The following is a 23,846-nucleotide window of genomic DNA, read 5'->3' on the forward strand; positions in this document are numbered from 1 at the left end:
TAACATAAAACATATACATGTAGACATTACAAACATAAGAAGGCAGGAAAAAAGTAGTGTTTGTGTCTTCACAGCCATTTACTTTGAGGTTTTGTTTAACATGTTTTCTTAAACTTAAATGTTACTATTCACTTAAGTTTATTGAAGTGGAAGAGAAGCCCATGTTGTCTTGTCTCTATATTATTCTGTGTCTTTCTTTGCTTTTCTTCCAGGCTTGGGAATGTGAAGAGATCTTCATACCCCAGGATATGATTACTCCCCAAGAGAGAGTTTGGGTGATTGCCCTCTCTTGGCAGTGATTACTCTTCCTGGAGTCCAAACACAATTCACAATTATATCAGAATCAAAATCACTTTTACTTTACAAGTACATTTAATAAGAATTGTACACAGAAAACCAACAAAATCCATTCTAATGCATACTAATGTCTGTATCTCTTCAGTCATACTAATATCATGATCTCTTCAGTCATACTCATATCATGATCTCTTCAGTCATACTAATGTCTGTATCTCTTCAGTCATACTAATGTCTGTATCTCTTCAGTCATACTAATGTCTGTATCTCTTCAGTCATACTAATATCATGATCTCTTCAGTCATACTAATGTCTGTATCTCTTCAGTCATACTAATGTCTGTATCTCTTCAGTCATACTAATGTCTGTATCTCTTCAGTCATACTAATGTTTGTATCTCTTTAAGAGTAAAAAAAAACCTTAACCTTAAACAGAAAGGCTTTAAAAATAATATATTTTTGTTTTATTAAAATGTCCATACTTTGTGCTGTGGACATGAAAGTCACTGAATGGTAGGAATGACTCAATTTGATGTCACAGCCCACAAGCTAATGCACGATCGGAAGTATAGATGAATAGATCAGAGGCTTTTTTTTAATAATTAATTTTGGTCAATTTGAGATCTGGGGCTATAGACTCGGACGCCCAGTCCTAACTATGTAACTGCATGCAGGTATATCAGGTATGCATCCATATATCATATTGATTTGAGTGTTCACTAATCGTCAAATCCCTCCCTCGGTTATTCTGCCCTATCCACAAGCAGAATATCTGTACTTAACTAATTACTGTTGGCAATGTAGCTCTCTTGCCTTCATTTGCAAAAGCGATGTATTTTGCATAAGCCATTTTGCATAAGCCATGCATGCTAAAATTATTTGCTTTACGTCCCTCGTGTTTAAATTCATATCCCACATTGGTAAGTAAGATAAACCGGCTCGCCCATGGAAATCGAATGCACATCCAACACGTCAGTGCAAGCTTCGTGCTTGAGTTTTTAGAATTTGGCTCACACACGATCATGGGTGTTTTTTCCACTCTACTCTGTCTATGCGTTGTTTACCTTTGTGGTATTTTGCTTGTATCGGTATGTTAGCTAATCTAACGAGGGAATCTTTCACCACAAACTGAAATGGCGTCTCCTGTCTGAACCAAAGGCTTGGCGCCAAAAACAGTAACGCTGTCAATCTTCTGCGAGGAGACTTTGGCACTTAAGTGACAATCGCCCTCTGTGTACGTCTAGGTGCTAAACGTGCTGCTCTGTTATGGACCTGCCGTTCAGTTTCTCCTGTGCCGCGTTGGAACACACAACTGCGCGTCTTACGCCGGGCGATTCTGCGGAGCGTTCCTGCTCTGATGATGTTTTGTTCCGTCCTCCACGCATTGTCATATCACGAGATCAAGAAACAACAAACTACTTTGCATGTCCAACGTTGACTTCCTTTAGTTTTTTTCCTTGATTTTGGGGTTTTTTCCATGAATTTCTTCTATATAATTGCAAAACATATAGGCCTCAAGTATCAAAAGGTTATAATTAGGCTATGCCTATCTGAAACGCACCTGTACCATATGTCATTATTTCTTGATATAGGACTAGCAAATAATATATCGCAGGTCCTGTCCTGTGTAATGCAAAGTTACTGAACATTTTAATGGGTTTTCAAAATGAATAAAAACTGAATGGCTCTATACAAGTAGGCTACATTTAAAAATCACTTAGGCCTATTATAAGGAAGATAATTAGGTTATAGAAGCCCCTATACTCACTTTTTGTATTTGGACTGTACGGCTTGGACAACAGATCTAGATGAGGCTTGTTAAGTTGGAGTCACAAATTTGACCCAAATACAATATTAATATTAGATATTAAGGGCCAGGGTATTGCTAGTAGCCTAACCCCTTTTAAGTAGAATCAGCCCCCAGACGGTAAACTTCAGTAAAAAGTACATTCAAATATATTTTATATCAGTAGGCTTTTTTATTATACAAGTAGTCATTTTAAACAAAATGGACAGAACTGCATCAATTTCCTTAAACTTCATTTTGGCATGAAAAAATATATTTACACAAGTTACTTATATACAATTTTTACATTCTGCACTGGAGGGGTGTGTGTACAAGGCATGGTCGGACTCTCACGTGAGTCAACACATTTGGCAGTTACCACCATCCCGGCCAGACTGGAAGGACATCATACAGAAAGATATTAATTGAAATAACAGAAAATGTAAAATGTCGTTTTCACATTGGATGAGCTTCCACATAATCAACACACAGGTCTTCTCGGCTGAAAAAGGCATTAATCTCTCCATCCGTGCATGTGACCACTACCGCTGGTTGAGAGAGATCTTAATTCTTCTAGCCAGTTTATTAGTCCCATTCTACTGGACAGGGCCTGCGGTCTCCATTGACCTAACGGGAGAAAATTCCTCAGGGACATCGCCAGAAGACTATAACAGACACTTAAAGTATTCCCGAAACAACTAAAAAAAAAACTGATCAAGTGTCTGCAAATGTATAACCTGAAACTTGAGTGTTAATACTGTAGTATATTTATCTGGTGTGAAAGTGTGGGATGGTCCTTGTTTTGTGGTTACAGGTCTTAATTTCCTCTTTGAATTTCCATTCATTGTGTGTGACACTTCTAATACTATGACAACCACTCTCACAGACATAAAATACACTGCAATACACTGACAACAGGCCCCGTTTTTTACACTTCCTCTAATGCACTTCTTCCCTTTCTTTACACACACACACACACGTGTAGCTGCAAGCAATGACATGCATTAAAAACCAACACTTTCAACACTCTGCATTTAAAGATTAAGCCAAATATACAGTGGGGATGAGACTGGTCGGCTACTCCTGCACACAGTTTAACGGCACGCATTCAGTTTATAAAAAACAACCTCAAGAGATTGTCTTTTTAAAAAAAAAGCATAAATATAACAATTTATCAGACTGATTCAGAATTACATGAAAATAAATACTTAAATAAAATATATAATCTTTCTAGATTAGTACCATATGTTATAACCTAAAGACTAAGTGAAGTGAATAGATGAAAAGGCAATAAATAATATCCTATAAAAACAGAGATGCTTGAGTTTATAGGTTATTTTAGCTGTAGTTACCATGCAGTTATTGTGTTGTTAGTGGTTTTGTTTTGTGTTGGTATAAGTGTTTTTCATTCGGCCCAACAGTAGAGTGAACCTTAAAGTTACACAAGGAGTTGCAACTGACATTTAACATCAAGACAAAACAGAAAGGAAGCTGCGATGGAGAGCTCCCTTGCTTGTCAAGTTGAACCACTACCTGTTGTGCAGAAGATGATGTTTAGAGGGCAAGGATTCTGGATTTACTCCAAAGTCTCGTCTGACAGTAGAAAACAAGTCTGTATAGACAATAACAAATACATCTTCAAATGTTGTACAATCAATGTGAATGATTGCCTGGCTACGTGGGACGATCGTTGGGATTTAGAAATCAAAACCAAGTGCTTTAACATAGTCAAGGTGTCTTTGGCCTAGAAACACACTGTTGATCAGGGGCAACCACCGAGGACACTCCTTTAATCCAAGTGGTAACGTAGGTCATTCAAGTGCAGTGTCAGTCGTTTCAAGTAATACGTACAATAAACATTCTGAGATCAAATTAAAGGCAATATACACCCACAAATGTCATATAAACCACCAAACAGTACACATCACATTACAAGGTTCTGTGCAACTTCCGTGGACTTTGGCGAAAAAGGCTGCGCCACAAATCACACTCAGCATGGGGCTCTACTTTAAGCTCTCCGTGCTCTACTGTGTGTAGGGCGCTTGGAACGAAGCTGCCTTTCGTGGTTTGACCGCTTAACAACAGCGATCGAGTGACTTCGGTCTGGAAAGTCTGCCCCAGCTGAAGTGGGTGGTAATCGAGCGGGGAAGGCTGTCGGTCGTTTTTATTCCATTGCCAAGGCAACAATACATGTTGTGGTCTCTTGGGGTGGGCGGTCGCCATCACAACACGAGGAAGCCGCCAACCAGCAGCACCGTGATTGGGTGGGAGCAGCATCTGTACGGTCGTGATCGGTCCTCAGCCCATTGGTCCTTTTTAATGGCTACACCACATTGGTTGGTTCTGAAGAGTCCGTGTCTGAGTCCGATTCGCTGTCACTGTGAGAAACAGAACGGAGATCAAATCAGACACGGCATTTAGGAATTCACACCAAAGATGCATCTCCAAGGCAGAACAATTTCGATCTTATTCCCCTGCGTTTCCATAAAAAATATCAGAATTGGACCGCCTGTGTGAACAAAGACTTAAATGCACTTTGTGTGTAGGTGCCACACAAGGCCAGGTGTGGAATGATAGCACAACCAGACTGATACCCAGGCTATTTAATGTTTTCTTCTGAGGGGAATAAGAGGGGTTTATAATTCTACACGGCTAGTTCTCCATCAAAAATACGGACAAACTTTTAGACGCATTGGAAGTGCTGGGCCTGTGTGTGTGTGTGTGTGTGTGTGTGCACACCCGCGCTCATGCAGATGTGTTCCACCAGTCTCACCGTTGCTCCTGTAGCTTTTTCCTGTTGTCCTGCCTTCTCTTTTCGTCAATTGGATAAGTGTAGAGTATACACAAGCCAATCAGGAGGAGTCCTATGGGCGCCGCGGAGACCAGCACCTTCAGGGTGATTCCCACATTCTCAGGCTGAGTGCAGCCCCGAGTCACATAGCCTGCGAAACTACAGAGGAGGCGGGAATAAATCGGTGATCAAATGAGCGAACATAGAACACGCGCACACACACGCACGCACTCACACACAAGCACGCACTCACACGCTTTCAAGTGGGATTTATTGCCCACATGGTCTGGATTAGCATCTCACGCTAACATTATTAACTTGGCAACCCTGGGGGAGAACAAGGCTTTAATATATAAAATGTGATTATTTGGTGTGGTGGGCAGGATCCTCAGGTCCCTCTCGTCTATGACCGACTCACTCGAGGCTGAGAGTCGAGACACCGAGGGAGATTCCGGAAGCGAACTTGGTGAAGAAGACGTAGAAGGAGTAGAAGATGGCCTCGTGACCCTGGGAGTCCTGGTTATTGACCTTGAAGTCATCCACCACGTCCGGCAACATGGACCTGGAGAGACGGAGAACGCGGAACGTTTAGGAAAAACACCACATCACAATTCATCAAACAGGAAGAGGTTGCGATCGAAAGACAGTGAGTTAAAGACACAAGGACATGGGGAAGAGACCGTCGGAGGGGCACTTCCTGTCCGACTCACCATGGAAGGAGGAAGGCGGCCCCGACGCTGGCACCCGCCATGAAGGACACTATGTAGGTGACCACCAGATTACTCTTCAGACACACGACCAGAATCAGGAAGGGGATCACGACCTGCAGGAGGTTGAGACGAGAGGCTTATCACACACACCGTCCTAAGAATGAGATGGACGGGTGGTCACTGGAAGCGCCGCAACCTATGACCACAGTGTTGAACTGTAGAGGCTACTGAGCGTTCCACCCATCACCGCCACCGACTGACAGCGGAGCTCTGGTGCCGCCCAGCCACAGCCAGGCTAGTGCCGAACCACCACAAGGGGCGCTGGAACCAGGTGAATCACAGCCCGGTAGAATCACAGCCCGTGGCAGCGACATGACTCAGTGACCCGTTTTATCACAAGATAACATGGCCACAGGCGGTGCAATTCTGATTTAACCAATCTTGATCAGTTTGCCGAAGGTTTGTGGTTCGGCAAACAGACCTGGAAGTGCCATGTCCTTAATGAAATGCATTTGAGGTGTCCTTATTATGCACACAACAGCAGGCCATCAAGACAAGCCGAAATGTGTTGCGATAATGCTTACCGAGGTACCGATATACACCGCCAACTTCTTCCCAAACCGTGTAAGGAACCACTGCCAAAAGGGGATGGTGAGGGTCGCAGCCAGCTGAGGAGAACGAAGAGTGTGAATTAGTCACAGGAAGTGTCGAAAGCTGTCACACTCCAGCACCGTGTGCATGCCCGGCTGTGACCGGGGCGCCGGCACGTTTCAACAGAGGTCGTTGTAAAATCCATAGATCTGGAGGGCCCTACTGGAACAGGGAAGACATCAAGAGCAAGGAACATGGACTTGTATGGAGATGTTCCGTGAACCCACTGTCCAGGGGGTGGCCAGGGCGGATCAGAATACCCTGCGACCTCATGCTGTAGCCAGTGAGAGGGTAAATATATTGTGCGCCCTGGACTGGCAGTAGTTTTCCATTGCGTATAAGCAGAGTCATGGGTTGCCTGTCAGTCATCTTTCTATGTCGAGGCCTGCCATTGTTGCACCGGCAGTATTTATTTACCGTTCTGTTTCCTGGCCCATTCCAGGGCAAGATAAAAACCCTTCTCTGTCTGTATCCTGCCACGCAGGCCGCAGCCTAACCCCTGTCGCCTGTAAAGTATCTATTGGTTGACACATTTGCATTATCTAGAAAACGATTTTTGTGAGAACTGATCAACATTTCCTGAACACAACAGGCTACTGTTGTCGCACCCCCAGATCCTTCATTAGTGGCTTGACTGCCTCCCACTGAGACAATTAGTCCAACTCGCAAGGTCTGTTAGTCCAACTCGCAAGGTCTGTTAGTCCAACTCGCAAGGTCTGTTAGTCCAACTCGCAAGGTCTGTTAGTCCAACTCGCAAGGTCTGTTAGTCCAACTCGCAAGGTCTGTTAGTCCAACTCGCAAGGTCTGTTAGTCCAACTCGCAAGGTCTGTTAGTCCAACTCGCAAGGTCTGTTAGTCCAACTCGCAAGGTCTGTTAGTCCAACTCGCAAGGTCTGTTAGTCCAACTCGCAAGGTCTGTTAGTCCAACTCGCAAGGTCTGTTAGTCCAACTCGCAAGGTCTATTAGTCCAACTCGCAAGGTCTATTAGTCCAACTCGCAAGGTCTATTAGTCCAACTCGCAAGATATGAACACAAGGTCCTTTATTACAGTTGATGAAACAACTTCAGTGAAACTGTTCCATCCTGAACCAGCAAACGTTGAGACCTCTCAGAAAGAGAACGGGTACATAATGGTTATGATTCTAATTATTGGAGGGTAACTGATCCTAGATCTGTCCAAAAGGGCTGCTTCTCAGTCTGGCCATTAGAGAGTAAATTCCAGAAGGAATTAAACCATACCTTGTTCTCTTGGAGGTTGTAACAGGCCTAATCGTATGCATAAAGGAAAAGGACATTAGGTCTATTCTTTTACATTTTATGAGTTGAATTGAATGTAAGCTTCTTAAACTCATTGACCACTGATTCCCACAGTTCACATGCCTTCTGTCAGCAGACCTCCATGCTTATGACTACATTTCTGACAGGATTTAAGCCTTATTATAATTTTATGGTACAAAGGGAAAGGATTTAAAGACCTTATCGTCGTATAGAAGGAAGAGAGGGATGAGGAAAGAGATGGACGTATGAAGGGAAGCCCACATAGCTTGTTTCTCATTACCGTATGTTAAGTAGAGGAGAAAGACAAAGAGTGTCAGAGAGAGTGAGAGAACAAGAGATTAAGAGTCACTCGTGTCGTTCTAAGAGTGTGGGAAAGGCCTGGCATTCAGGCGGCCAGAGAAAGTGACCACAGATCCATAAAACGACTGGACAGGATCCTGACACTTTATGTTCGCAGAGACAGCCATTTTGTATGAAACAACGTGACGGTCTTAGTCTTGCTGAGTGTGTGTGTGTGTGTGTGTGTGTGTGTGTGTGTAGGTGCTCACCATGATTACCAGCAGAATGTTCTGGAAGTCGTTTCTAAATCCCAGAGTGGAGCTGCAGAATAGAGCGAAGTTCCCTTCCAGGAGCTGCAGAGAGGAAGTGTGGGACATTCATACACATCATAACAACACTGTACAGAGCAAAGAACATTTTAAATCCCTCACATATATTTTGATTCTCTCTTTTCACTTGTATTGATCATTTTCTTATTTCCCACTTGCTCTTGAACAACCTTTTCCAGACAGGCCTTTAAATTGAGGCAGAGAAACGGCTGTCCCCTGAGTGGGCTGAACGCAAATACAAGGAGCAGCTTAGCCCAGAAGACCGAGCACACAGAGTCTCTGAAAGAGCAGAGTGATGGTGTCAGAGAACCCAAGCATGAGACCATACTGATTAATTCAACGGTCTGGTTGAGTTTACTCTGGGTCAGGTTACGCTCTTAAACTGGGATAATTGCACATCACATGGCATTCATACTAAACCTGTGTGCCAGCCACCACCTAGAAAGTTTAATGGCAAACAATCTTTGGCGCGTGGGACGAGAGTGGGAATGGATACCTCACAGCCCAATTAAAAGAAAATTCAAGTAAAAGCAAAAAAGTGTGTGTGTGTGTGTGTGTTATATCAAAGTCTCCGTACTCACCATGAAAGCGAGGGAGGTGAAGAGGAAGCCTATAACCAGCTTGGCATAGGGTCCATGCCCCATCACCAGCCGAATGCCCTGCCAGAAGGACATGGGCTCTGAGCGAGGGCGCAGCGACTCTGGGGAGGGTGGAGAGATGTATGTTTACAATTACTACGGTCGTCATCATCAAACGTATTCACAAAACCTCTCCACCTCATGTTTAATGGGCAGGAGATGTCTTCCCAGAGGAATTAGAATCCAAAATGTTTGTTTTATATACTGGAAAAACTGACATCGAGGTGGTTTCACAACAGATCTAAAAAATAACTTTAGTTGGGCTGGGTGTTTATTAGCCCTTCCTTGAGTTCACATAACAGATTGTGTTCATATAAAGCCTTCCATTGAGCTGCGGTTATAACGTCGACATCACATAAGTGAGTCAGTTTCCTAGAATGCGAGTCAAGCCCCTAGGGAATTCCCAGACGAGGTCTTCAGGGCCTTTTGGGAAAAAAGTCCCAACACTGCAATTCTACAAAATAATGTGTGTATAAACTACTTCGGAGATTTCTTGATTTACAGGCAATTTCCGTGTTTGAAAGAAGTGGTGAAATCTAAGGTAGAATTTGCCTCAAACAGTAGCCGCCGGGATTCGATCCCACTCCGCCACAGTACACATGCTTGGAAAGTCTCTGGCTTAAACCGCCGGACCATCGCGTTGATGGAGACTTTCGGTGGACGGTCTCACCTTTCCTCTCCGTAACGCCAAAGCACAACACCACGGCGCAGAGGACGTACATGGCACAGATGACACCGGACGCAATCATGTAGGCGTTTTTCTGCAGGGCACAAGAACAGGAAACTGTTGACACAGAAACTACGGCAACCACAAGAAATAAGGGACATGCCTATCGGCTGACTGACGTGGAATTTTAGAACAAGCTGGTTAAAGATGATACTTACGATGGCTACATACGATGCTGACCAATGAGAGCGAATACGATGCTGACCAATGACAGCGAATACGATGCTGACCAATGACAGCGAATACGTACCGTCTGATCCAGAGTGATTGGCGGAGACATGACCTCCGTCGTGTTGTTCACCTCTGGCGCCAGCTGCAGGGTGGAGTTAGGGCCTTGTGTCATGACATCACCAGGCACCGGGACACACGGCGCGTTAGCCATGCCCACAATCTGACCCTGGACGGCTGTGCCAATCACAGTTCCCAGAACCTCCACCGTCATTCCTGACGGGACGAGAGTGCAGACGAAACTCCCATCAACCAATGAGCGTGTTTCCACTGCGTTCCAAATTTCATCCTTGATTGAGCAGACAGTGTGTCCTACGACTCAGGACGTGTGCACTACCCAGCATGCAGTGTGGGAATGGCAGTGGATTTTTGGTGTGGAACTTACTGTACGCAGTGGCAGAGTCTCTCTCTTTCTGTTCATCACTGATGAACATGGTGAGGGCTGAATAGGGGACATGGAAACACTGGAAGGAGACAGACACACAGTCAGTGAGCAGCCATCGAAATTGACCCAAGACTGTTTTTTTAAACGACGGGATTGTTCCGCGTTGCATTTACATTTTGCCCTGCCATCGTGCTAGTCCTTTTTGTGGCCTTCTTTTAGGTATACTGGACACACACAGTTTAACAAGTACTTACTGTCTGTAGCGTCTGGAAGAGGCAGTAGAAGACCAGGTACCAGATGACTTTTCCATCCTCAAAGGAAGGAACGTACCAGACGAGGAAGTAACAGATCACTGCCAGAGGTGTGGAGAAAATGATCCTAAAGACACAAACAGGTCAGTCATTGACTGAAAACACAACTTAATCAAACCTCCCACATAGAACATAGAACAATATAACCATAGTTTGAGAGCACTCACAGAACGGCTGGATTATTTCAATAGTCTACAGTGGCTTTCCCTTGCCTCCCATTCTAACGTTGTTGAGAAAGGGTGCATTTCAATCATCTAAAGAACGCTTCCTCTCCCAGCGTCTCCTCTTCCTCCACATGCACTGATTCACTAAAGGATCTAAGGTGACAGACGAGCATTGGGGACGTGGGATGCACCCATGTTTTAGTCATCAGGAGAGCAGTCACATAGCAAACGACTCCTTTCCCTTATGCGTCATAAAGTCAGATTTATGGTAGATGCATACCAGTTTTTACCTACTTCATCACGTCCCATCTCATGCGCCCATAGCCAGACACCCACCCCCTCTCAAAGCCAGTCATACTCCCCCTCCAATTCCTGGCCCCTCAGAGCCAATCGGACCCCCCCCCCCTTCTAATCTTGTAAACTAGACCCAGGCCAGAGTATTGACACACATGTTGAGCAGCAACAGTTGCTGGTCAGTCAGTCAGACACTCCTCCTACTCCTCCTCCTCTCCTCCGACACCGCTCCCTTAGCACACCAGAAGAAACAGAAAGAACAGAGGAGATTCCTGTCTCAATTATGCACTTCCTGTGGCCTGATCAACAAGCACCAATTGAATGGAAGGGGTGTGGCCGTGGTCTGTCCTATCAGATGACGCATTCTTGAGGATGAGCAACTGCATCACATCCTCTCGCTGGCCGGCTGAGGAAACCAGTGACGCAAGACACAATCAGGTTACCTGCTCCCCATTACCACAGACTGGAAATTGTGTCATGCCACGAGAAGCCCATAGACACGCTCCCTGCAAGTACAGTTTGAGTCACGAGTTTGGCATTGACAGGACAGACCGAGTATAACTACCTAACACTAACATAATCAACGATCCACTGGGTCAGTTGGACTGGGCAGAGTACTGGATGCCATGAAGGAATAGCACAGACACAAAGTAAGTGTCAAAATGCACGGTTCGCACTGGAAGGGGCTGAGGCAACGGCGTAACGCCGGGGGGAGTGGCCAGACCTGTATCAACATTTCAGTCATGTTTCAAAATCTAGGTCTTCCTCTTCTGGGTCACGGTGTGTTCATACATTAGTCATGGGTCCCGTTTCATTTCCATTCTGTAACGTCGCTTGTTGCTGTATGATTATATCATCATCCAAAAGACAGACGATGGTTTTCCTCCACTGCTACTGCCTGGCATCTAATTCATAGAAAATGTGAATTATGTCCCATATAAATGAATTCAAAATAATGCAATCATGTCAGTGTTTGCTTCGTAAACCTGGCTGGGATATTGAAAAGCTTAAAAAGGTCCAATACGGGGGTGTTGATATTGGTCCTTCTCCTGTAACCTGGCCAAACAACATGCCTAACCGCACGTCCACAAAATAGACATATCAGATGGACATTACGGCTACTTACTGTGCCATGTCAGCTGCCAAGCGAGGCGTACCTGCTGCCAAACCACAGTGACATGGCCGTGCCAAGCCCATGTGGACAAGACTTTGCCCCCCGTCTAGACCAGCAGCCCAACACACACCCACAAGCATTTACTGCAGCCGTCCTTTCAATAAACAAAACAGACTACGTGTCAGGAACTACACCACGGGAAACCTGGGACACCTCCTTCTCCTACGCCCGTCCAGAAAATGTTTGGTCAAATTATGAAACCCTTTCTGGACAGGGGCAAAACCGTTCACGCAGATGTTACAGTTAAGGCTCGGATTTGACGGGCATACTGCGTAATTCCGTTGAACACCTCAGAGTCATGCCAATGTCATGCAAGGACTTGAACCAACGTCCCGCTGTTTCCTCAGCTTGTCCTTCTCTGGAAGGGTGGTAATCATGGAAAAGGCTGTAACGCTGGTGCATTGCGGGTGTGTACTGCCATGTAGACTAGCTCCATTAACAAAACTCAACTTTACATATGATCTACAGGAAAGAGGTTGCACTGCAATGGGAGATGCTGCCATCAACGCAGATTCATAACGATCAACATCTCGGACAGCATTTGTGGTTGTGTCAGGAATGGGTTCTTACCGATTCGGTAAATTATTAAGACTACAAAGTCACGCTCTGACATTTCACCAATAATGAAACCAACTTACAGCATGTGTAGACAAGGCTCTTACGGTGTAAATATATGTTATTTTAAAAAGGTTCCTGAAAATTTTGAGAAGCTCCATGGTGAGCTCACTGTTAGAAATCAGTTAACCCTATTACAAAATATAAACGGGATACACGCCTTAATAAACATTAAAAAAAAAATATTACCAAAATGGCCCTTCACAAAAATGAGATTTTGAACCTAAACACACTGCTAATCCTGACACTGAAATACTAACGTTAAATTAGTACCTTTATATAAATACTCTAGCCCATACTTTGGGGGTGTAGAGTCTAGTGAGAACCTGGCAACCATGATATTCATTGATTTTGTCATCCTTTCCCTGTCATCACTCCCATTTCTCAGCAGCAACTGCCTGTTGAACTCTAGTAACCTTGGGCCTGCATAACCCATAAACAGAACTATTTGGCCCAGCCCACAACACACCACCCCTTTCCAGCCAATCAGAGCTCTCCTACCCTCCCCCTCTCAAACCACGCTTTGAAGACAGTGATAGCTTTGAAGACAGTGATAGCTCTCCAGTCCACCCACTTTCTCGCATTGCCTACACTGTAAGATTCCTATCAATTACCATCCCCACCAAACCTTTGTTTTGGTTGACAACAGTGGATACGCCTCTTTCTGTGCATGTTCCCTGTCTTTCAGCCTCCGAAGATATGCTGGCACAGTTCTTCCTGACAACACCTAGAGCCTAAACAAGCTTCACCGACAGGAGCTTGCACATTCCTTCTCCCACAATCAGACACTCCTCCAGAACACCAAGTATGAGGACACAAGCTTCTTCCTGTCTGAACCCATTTGCTACATTCCAGCATATTTTGATCCATGCCCCTCTTATTCTGGCGAAAGACCTGTTCTGTGTAACCAACTGAATCTCCATATAAACAGAACCTCCATATAGACACACGCACTCACACAAACGCGCACGCACAGTGACTCCGATTATTTCACTTATTTTGATGACAAAATTGTTCTGGCAAGCAGTAGTGGGGGAGTTGGCAAAATTGCGGAAGCTCTCAGAAATCCCATAACCAGCTCATCCTCATAAATATCCTAAAGCAGGGGCGAAAGGAAACCACCAGAACACCGTTAAAACCACATCCAGGGAACCACTCGCTGTGAGAATGGGAGGAAACGCCATTGCGATACATTTGACAGCAGACAGGGAAGTAGAATCAATTATTCAGATGCGTGCATCCTTTAATTGCTCCCCAGTGGAAATGACTGCAGGAACTAATCACTGCTTTCCCAGCTGGTCCCATATCACCCTCCCCCCCACAGAGAACACACTGCTGTGCACAGGAAGCCGAAGCCCTCCCCCATGCAGACCCTCTCCATGCCTCATGTCTTATTTGGGAGATGCCATCAGGAGTGGGGCGGCCAATAGACATAACCCCGCATTCCCCCAAGATCCTGTTCGTTCCCATTACTGTCCACATGGCCCAATCAGCTGCCACCGTGAAGCTAATGGTCACAGTGTGGAAACACATTAGTCACCACCTCCGACATCGAGGCCACTCAGATGTTCAGAAGAGATCCCCCTGCCGTGTCCCTGACAGCACACTGCTACACTCAGTTCCCCCATGAGACCCAGTCTAAAGTAGTGCAGTACATAGGGAATGAATAGGCCTCTTAAGGACACAGCACCAACTAACAGACTGTACTGTGTCCTTTGACTCTGCACAGACCCGCCTTCTTGTGTGAGTGAGTGTGCAAGAACAATGTTCACTGGAGCTGCATTACTGCATAACTGATGTTTGTGCAAATTCCGTAGCGACTGCGGATTGAGAAAAAGGCAATTCGGGCACAGAGCCGCCACAGTCTCCACTGTGATCGCCACGATTGAGAAACAGGTCTTCAGACCGTCTGGAGGTCAGTGTGTGGAGTGGCATGAGGACAGGGAAAAGCCTTGGGACTGGATCAGCTGACTAACACAGGGTTGCGACCATGCATAGGAGCGAAGGCTGTGAGCTTTAAATGGGACAGGCTGTGAGCGTGCGTGCGCATGGGTGCGCGTGGCTGGCACACCTCAAAACAAAATGTGTGAGTTGCCCCTGACAGTCCTAATTAGACCTTCACTGAGAAGGGTCAAAGGACAGACACCAAACAGCAGTTCCAGAGGGCTAAAGCAGTGACACTCGTGGCAGATAGAGTTTAATAGAAGCATAAAAATAAATATTAGCCAACAGGCATCTTAGGTTAAATGTGGATGAATCTATAAGGGATTCATTCATAAATGGCCAATTTATCAGTTAACTTGAGGTCGAGGAGCAGCCAAGGTAAATATGTTATACTTTTTTTTTTTTAAAGAACCTAATCACAGCCGCTGAATATTGGAAAAGAAAGGAGTCTTTCAGAAACTGTCAGGCATTTGATATGGCTGTGCGAAGCAGGTCAACTACCAACGAAGAGTTGCTGAGCTAAGAACCACAGGTCAATCTGGTAGCCTCTTTTTTCTTTTATAACGCTTTTTTATAAATTTATACCCTTTTTTAGTTTTAGTCCAGATGACAATTCAGGTCTCATGTCGTGGATTAATATTTGACTGAAGAAATATTCACAAGCTTTTTATGGAAAGCAGTAGAACACCTTAAATGGTGTTGGATGACACCATTTAACCGTGGTTTTAACTGATAAAACCACGGTTTTAACTGATAAAACCACGGTTAAAATTCTAATGAACCAGCGTAGCACAGGGCCCCTCCCACAAATGCGTTTTTTAAAACTAGAGGACTCGCAGGGTCAATTCGCCACGCCCAGCTTTCACATGACAACCTAATTCACATCCACCCGACGAGATTGAAATCCCCAGGGCCTCATTCATCAAGTCATTTGGTTGCCCCCACTTTGCCGTGGGTTTATTTGTGATTGTCTGGGTGAACGTAGGTCAACTAAAGTCCCGCCTGGATGATGCAATCCCATCGGCCGTGAAGCCTATTCCAATTCTCATGGTTGACAAGGGAAGTTCATTGTGCCACGCATCAGCTTTCAAACCCTCGCAGTGCACCTACACTTGTCAAAGGGCATCAGAATCACGGACTTCGCCATGGTGGCTACGCTCCAGTTAGAATGGTTTCCCTAGGAGAGTTATTTAAATTCCTGCCAAAGTAGTGAACTTGATCAAGTGTTCACATCTGCTTCTGTAAAATCGGGCCTAATGTTGGAAGGACAGTTACTCTGGGAAACGTGTCATAGACTTTAAATTTAATGTCAGGTCCTGTCAGCCAAAGCCTGGGATATCTGAAGTCCTTAAGTCATAGTACCTTCAGGGGGCATCAGAGGCCATCTACAGAGCACTCTTCCCTACCCACAGCGGTGAAGCTCTAAGACCAAACGCAAATACGTTGATTGATAGATCTGGGAGCCAATAACAAGAAGTACAACCCTCTTTGCTGAAATGTGATTGGTTGACAGATAGGAGAGGCGGCAAAGTGTGAATTACCATGGCAGCATCCGTCCGATGCGCGTCCAGGGGGAACGGGACACCAGGAACCCGATTGTAGGGTCAGTTATTGCATCCCACGCCCTCCCAACGAAGAGGATGATGGACGCATAGAATGGGTCCAACTGTGTAGAGAGAGAGAGAGGTTAGAACTTCCTCAGATGAACGAAGGAATGGGGATTGGAATTGTGGAAAATGGGAGGGGGGGAGGAAGGACAGACCGTCTATAATAAATGAGCTGTGATCTTCAACCTTGAGTAAAAACTGGTGGAACCAGCCCTGAGGGCAACGGAGCTATACAATGACATTCCCAAACACAGCCCAAAACATTCACAGCGACAGACTATATCACTTCCTTGATTTTGTTTAAATGTATTATGGCTGGCATCTTTAAACAAGGTGATGCCTGTAGGTTACAAATAAACATTAAGCATGTGAACCTGAGTGAATAGATTCAACCAAAACAATCTGAATAGCTAGCTAGCAACGCTGTGTTGGATCGAATGCCTCGTGAAAAAAGTTAATACAATGATAATAACTGCACCATTGCACCTCTAGTGAGCAATTAAATATGTATTCTCCTATATTTACTCCTGCGGAACATAGGGGTTAAAAAAAATCAAATTCCATAGGGTGTCACCCGAATTAAGCCCAAACCGGTCCCTTAGGGGAACCAAGCTACATTCTGACAGTTCTTTGCAGAGAGTTTCAGACTCGGCCTGCTGTTAGCCAAGGATGCTAAAATGTAAAGTTCCTCTCTACTAAATGTCATACGCCACGAAAAAACCACACCATGCATCTTCATCGACTTTAACTCATTCATTTACGCAGTTGATGGAAGAAAACAGTGACACTATCGAAGTTATTGGGACCGTTTACATGTGACAGCAGGGGAGGGGCTAGGGGAGGGTGACGGAACTGGTACATAAAGGACTCACCTGAGCCACATCCAGCAGGTAGATCTGGAGGAAGAACCCAAGGGCACACCCCGTGATCTGGTAAGGGGCTCCTCCTACGGCATAACACAGCTTGTTGCATATTGATAACTGCTTCCTCTGAGAATGCTGGAAAAGGGATGGAGACAGAATTCAGGAAGGAGAGAGAAAGATTGAAAAAAGAGCTCATTAGCAAAAGGTTTATATAGGAACTACTGGAGGATGACATTCATCAGGCCACAAATAAAACCAGAATAGGATATTCAGCGTTTGCACGTTGCATAAGACTATATCGATTGTTCCTGTTGCTGAAACAGACTGGCTCATCTGCTTTGAAGAAACAGATTGATGCAATTATTCTTGCAAAATGATTGTTTCACATCAGACACGAAATGCGGTTTAAGTCTCTCATACTAAGACCACACAAATGTTCAGCTTTGTCTGCAGTCCTGTGATTGGTTCAGCAGCCTTTTTAGGCTCTAGAGTTTGGCGTGGTTGCTACAGTTGTGCTTATCATGAATGCATGTTCTCCACTGCTCTATTTAACACACGCCTAAGCAGTCATGACAAACAGAAACATCCCCCAAAAAAAAACTCATCTGTGAAGAATGCAAACCTAATGTGGTGAAACCTTTCAAACGACGCAGGTTTTTGTTGCACAGGAGGCAAAACAGGTGCAGAGTAATGTTACGCTTTTAGCTGCTTCATCTAACACAATGTCTGCCTTCTTGGTCAGCTTCACAAGTCACTTTTTCCTGCAAAACTTTTTGGGTCAAATCCGGGTCGCTCGGCTTTCCCTCCTGCTTCTTGGCAACGTTCCTCGCCCTCACTGTATTTCTTCCTTTCTTTCCTTCGGTCTTCTTTCCCACATCTCTCCTCTTGCCTCTCCAGAGAGGTCAGAACAACGGGGATGACAAAGTTCTGGTTGCCAGGTCAACGGTCTGACAGAGGACCCAGTGTCTGCTGGGTGAGAAGCCGCCCGGCTACAGAACACACCGTGAACCTGGGAACCGAGTAGAAACTGGACCGGTCCAACAGCTATGTGAACTCCGCCTCCTGAGGTTTGAGACGGAGATCTTTCCCACACTGACACAAACCACTCAGTCATTCTCACGAACGGCTTCCGATTCTCTACCCAGTGGCTTTCTACCAGGTGTAAAGAGGTGGACTACCTTTGGAAAAGAGTGCCATTTTAGAGGCCGATCAGTTCATTCCAGGGAAACGGCATCAAACTGTGTCCACAATCCCTTGCGGGTCTCTGTGGTCCGGTCCGATTATAGGACACCTCAAGCCAATTGGCAGTCAACAGGACAGACCAAGAACATCCTCTACCTAGCCAATGAAAAGGGGTCATCTACCCCACCCACCTTGAGAACATAAAAGTAGGAGTCAATTTAAGCTGTGCACCAAAACAGTCATTGTTCAGATGACAAATGGACTAAGACAGGACACGACGGAGACAGATAACTAAAGGTTGCATGAATGGCATCTTTCAGGGCGTTGTCTCAATTACATTATACCACTGGATATTGAGGTCAAACACGTGGTATTGTACAATGTAAAACATTTCAAAACAAACCGTGCCCAGGATATATTTCCAAAAACACATACAAACAAATCCTGTCAAACAGCCGTATGGCAAGAAGACTTAGGCTACGCTTGACAAGAGACAGCAAACCGCACTGGAGAATGCAAAATAAGTGGCATCTTACTTTGCATGATCATCAGTTGCCTTGTGCCACGTCACAGGAATTTCACTGTTCAGAATTACGCCGTGTTATTTGGTGCATTTGATAAACATCATACTTTGAAAACCGGCATACAACCGCTAATCCGCCGGTTTAAACCTGATAGCTTGGCGAAGCGTCTGCAAACAGCCAGCTGTGAGGAACATGACCACTTGAGCAACGATGGTGCAGTTGGAAACTGGTTTCGTCTGATGTCAAATAATGTTTTTTTATATATATATACACATAATACCGTTGGTAATCAAGAGCGCCACCCCGACGATACCCGCCGTCCCACATATAGACAGATAGTGATGGCCAAACGAGGCTTCATTGGCGTTATTTTAGCCCTAATGATTTTCTTTATCACAATAAAAGCCATCATTGAACTTTATAAGGCAATATAGTTAATCTAGTCGGTAAAAAAGGAACAAGCAAGCATAGTATTGGAAAGAACATTAAAAATAAAACGTCCAGACTAGATTAACTATATTGCCTTATATATTTCAATGATGGCTTTATGATTTTGAAAAGGTAAATCTGAGTTAGCGCTGCTAGCATAATATCCTGCGAATATTATGCTAGCAGCATAATAATAAGAACGGTAATGAAGCCTCGTATGGCCATCCCTATTGACAGACCAAGCCACCGTCCCCCCAGCCCATCACCTGAGAACAAAGCACATCAACCCTGATTTAAATGCAACCCAGCAGACACATTCACGTGGCAGAATCATACGTAGTATGAAAAAGAAGCGCAGTTTGTCGTTTCTGTCTCGTGGTGTTCATAATACGCCCCTATCACCGGCTTTTCCCAAGGTGAAGGAAGCGAATGTTCCTCTTTCCTCTTCACCATCATTATCATAATTATAGAGGCCTTATCTTTATGTTCCATTTGCTAGCCTGTGTTCACATAGGTCGACTAATGTGTGTGCATTGTTCGTATTCGTGCCAATTCTATTCATGAGCAGTAGAATACCTAGTACTACATATATAATACCACGATGGGTTTCCAGTGAACTCGACATGCCTAGGGTAACTAAGATTAAACTCAACATCGCATGCTTGGTAGGTTTCATTTACTTTCCGGAGTGTAACGTTCCAACACCAATGACACGTCACATTGGTAGCGCTACATACGTAGACGGTTTGAATTTTAAACCCCCAATTCTTATTTTTGGAAAGTACAGTAGATCTATTCCTAATCTTTTCTCGTGAAAGCTATTCCCACAAACGGATTTAACAATCGATGAAATAGTAAGTTTGACACCCGGCTACTGGAGAGATATGTCGCGGCTTATTTGAATGAATGAATAAAGGTAGGGGGAGATCCGGGTGGCTGTTGTTCGCGTCCGCCTGAATGAAAAGGTCTTAACAACGATAGGCCAGATCAGTTATAATAATCAACAAAAAGCTATAACCTTGAACCAATAAGTAGTTAATGTAGTTGACTAAATGTTTGATTCGACTGTGCATCAAAAAAGATATTCACAACTGCCGTCAAACGAGTACCCAACCTCAGGTATTTTTTGCATTTCTTTTCGAGCAAATCTCTGTCCCCTCCCGCCTTGTTCACAATATAGAATTGAATATGTACAGTAAATATGTGTTGATGATGTTCATGATAAATGGCAAAATGAATTAAACTTACCTTTCCAGCTAATTTGATCTCATCTTTGCAGACCGGTTTATTAGTTAACAAACCCGCGTGGGAAAATTGTTCGGCTCCTTTGGCCATAACACTTAATGGATGACTAACTTAAAAAATAATAATAATACTATAAACAAATATATAGGAGAAGATGTATAATCACAAGTCAGTAGTTAAATCAGTTACACCTTGGTGATCCGTTAAGACTTTGAAAACTGAAGCTGACTGTACACGTCCAGTGGTAGTATTGGGACCCCGCCCCCTTTTGAAACTCGTAACTCCTGCTTCAGGAACCCGCCCACTGTTTCTTAAGGGTTATTCCCTTTCACCAGTTAAAGATGCTTGTTGAATTAATTAGATCCTAGTACCAAGTAAATCACACTAGTTTTATTGAATGCCCTTTTGACATCAGCTGCTGTCCAGAAGTACCCGTACAGATACCCTGCCTAAAACCCCAAGCAACAAGCAACAACAAGAAATCGAAATAAATACATCTTCTCGATTGCTTACAAGCATAGGTCAATACTGAAACCACAATAACAAAACTCTTCTCACACTGTGCATTACCAACATGCATCGTTGCAAAACAGTAAATCTCATCCCCAAAACTCACTAAAACCACCAAAACGCTTCATGCATGTCTCAAAACACTGGCAACAATTCTCACTCAGAAACACACACTGTCACTCATAACACACTGACCTAACAAACACTAACAACAGGGATCATTGCATAATGGCGAAGTTTTATCTTGTAGGTTTTAAAAATATTTTTTCACATAAATCAGTATTTAATAATAGAATAAGAAAAACACCTCACTTTAATGACTAAGGTATATGGAACAAGAATTAATCTCAAATGCAGCAATACGAAGGAAATATCCTTTATTTTTTCTACATCTTGTAGAAAAAATAAATGTGTTTTTGCCAGGTTGAATCCAGCTTCATCCACAAAGATCCATAGTTTTACAGTACTTTACATTATGTGTAAATACCCTGTTTGGTTATTGAACAGACATCTTACCAGGATATATTGATACCTGAGTTCTTTCACACATTCGCCGTTTCTCTCAAAGGGTACAGTGTACAACACTTGGGTCGGTTTTCAGTTGCCATCATTCGGTTTTGAATGTGTTTTTTACCATTTTGAGAACAGTGTGTAAGCATTTGAGAAAATGTGAGCTGTGAATATATTGTTTTGTAGGTGGTTGAGTATGAATGAGAAGAGTTCATGGATTTTGGGGAATGTGTTCACTGAATGCATTTTGTGTGAAAGCAATGAGAAATTATTCACAGTATGGTTCTCACTTCCAGATAAGCTGACTGTGTGAAGAGTTTTGTTACGGTAACTTCTGTTTTGTTCGATGCTTGTAAGCAATGAGGAAAAAATTGTAATACACAGCATAAAAATAATGATACGACCCCACAACATTTTCATATAAATATTTGTTTTAGCTTTAAATTCTAACTGGTTACTAGTAAACATGTTAGGAATGGCATCGTGCTTAACTGTCTGACCGCCATATTTCTAAGATCAAGGTGTCACACGACTCACTGTCCTTTTAGTCCTTTGGCTATTTGAACATTCTTAAAACAATGTCAATCAAACTGAAGTTGCAGCATCAATCAATGTTAATCAACTGAAATGTTCCCTAAAGGTTCTGTGAGTAAAAATGATGTCACTACAATGTTCCCAGAACATTCTATGATAGTAACTTTTCTTACTTACTATCCAAATAATCATGTACAAACAGGAACTGGGAAATAACCAGCAAAAAGCACCTCCCAAAACCACCAAACAAGCACTCGCCAGTTACATTGTCTCTGTGGCAGCCCCATGGTGGAGGTTTGGGAGGAGTGACAGCCCCATGGTGGAGGTTTGGGAGGAGTGACAGCCCCATGGTGGAGGTTTGGGAGGAGTGACAGCCCCATGGTGGAGGTTTGGTAGGAGTGACAGCCCCATGGTGGAGGTTTGGGAGGAGTGACAGCCCCATGGTGGAGGTTTGGGAGGAGTGACAGCCCCATGGAGGAGGTTTGGGAGGAGTGACAGCCCCATGGTGGAGGTTTGGGAGGAGTGACAGCCCCATGGTGGAGGTTTGGGAGGAGTGACAGCCCCATGGTGGAGGTTTGGGAGGAGTGACAGCCCCATGGTGGAGGTTTGGGAGGAGTGACAGCCCCATGGTGGAGGTTTGGGAGGATTGACAGGGCTCAGCATCTCACACTGATTCCTACTGACTCCCACTTCTTGCTTCTCCTTCTGCCTTGACCCAGAGCTGCTCCTCTAGGGCCCCAAGGGCATATATTTACGCCTAGTATTGGGGGGTCAAGGTAAATGGTTCCTGGGATTTTTAGTTTTTTCCAGGGAGGTCAAATATACCTGTCTGTAATATTGGGGTGGAGGGCATGACCCCCCTGGCACCCCTTAAAACTATGACCCTGTACACCCGCCCTGATGAGCTGCAAAGGGGAGGGGCTGGTCATGCTAGCTGCCATATTCTCAGTTTCAATGATGAAAATGTGTAAACTTGCAAGGGAAGCATTGTTGAAATATCTTAAATAGCATCTATGCTAACATAGGAAAAAGTTAGTAAAACCTGATAAATATGATATACACACACACACACACACACACACACACACACACAGAGTGAGATGAACACACACCAATTGTTCTCTACACCAGTTGTTTCACAACTCACCTATCTTGGGGAATTATATGTCAGTTACTGAATCTCCTCAAACACCTCTCCTTGAAGACCACGGGTTGGATGAAAGATGTGGCTTTCCCGGGTCCGTGGACACCAAGTATTTGTTTTATATAACCTTTACTCATGGAGAGACATGAAACTGGTCTCTTTTACATTTGAACCCTGTGGACTGACTAGCTGAATCTGGGGCCGTTACAACATCCCAGAGAAGTCTGGGGAAAAACGGACCCATTTAAGAAATAATCTAAAGTTGAATAATCACATGTTCTCCTGGCGACCATTTCAATTTTCCAGTAGGTACTTTTTATTCATACTCTCTAACACTCCCTTTTGAGTGTTTTGGAGTTGTCTGGTATGAGGACTGTGACAAACACAATGTGTACCAGTTCATTGTGACCAGTTATCACTGGTTAAACAATCCAGTTTCAGTCGGAATATCAGGACCATTGGGGCTCCAGGAACAGGGAATTGCATTCGGTGTGTATTTCCTGGGAAATAGGTTATGTAGAAACAATATGCACTTCTTATATGTAACATTGCCTCTCCGAAAATGCCTGCTGTATTCAATATGTACCTCCCTGATCTGGAATCCCGACCCACCTGTACCCAGACTCCTTTAGCCACTAGGCCTCCATGGTCACCTGGATCTTGTGGCTTCTCAGTATCTTTCATCTTCCATCCAAGGTA

At 44.2% G+C, this 23,846-nt stretch overlaps 1 protein-coding gene across 1 annotated transcript; it reads right to left on the reverse strand.

The window, feature by feature from the left end:
* Positions 1 to 2,253: 2,253 nt before the first annotated feature.
* mfsd2ab (major facilitator superfamily domain containing 2ab) lies at positions 2,254 to 20,706 on the reverse strand. Its single transcript, XM_010873143.4, has 14 exons — positions 20,453 to 20,706; positions 17,079 to 17,204; positions 16,141 to 16,265; positions 10,352 to 10,475; positions 10,098 to 10,176; positions 9,735 to 9,928; positions 9,428 to 9,518; positions 8,701 to 8,819; positions 8,060 to 8,143; positions 6,168 to 6,251; positions 5,584 to 5,696; positions 5,292 to 5,435; positions 4,856 to 5,032; positions 2,254 to 4,460 (listed from the first exon to the last, which is right to left on the reverse strand). The coding sequence occupies exons 1-14, from the start codon at positions 20,537 to 20,539 to the stop codon at positions 4,406 to 4,408; spliced, it is 1,602 nt and encodes a 533-aa protein (XP_010871445.1). The 5' UTR covers positions 20,540 to 20,706; the 3' UTR covers positions 2,254 to 4,405.
* Positions 20,707 to 23,846: the final 3,140 nt, after the last annotated feature.

This window comes from Esox lucius, chromosome 10 (genome assembly GCF_011004845.1).
Source record: "Esox lucius isolate fEsoLuc1 chromosome 10, fEsoLuc1.pri, whole genome shotgun sequence".
NCBI lineage: Eukaryota > Metazoa > Chordata > Actinopteri > Esociformes > Esocidae > Esox > Esox lucius.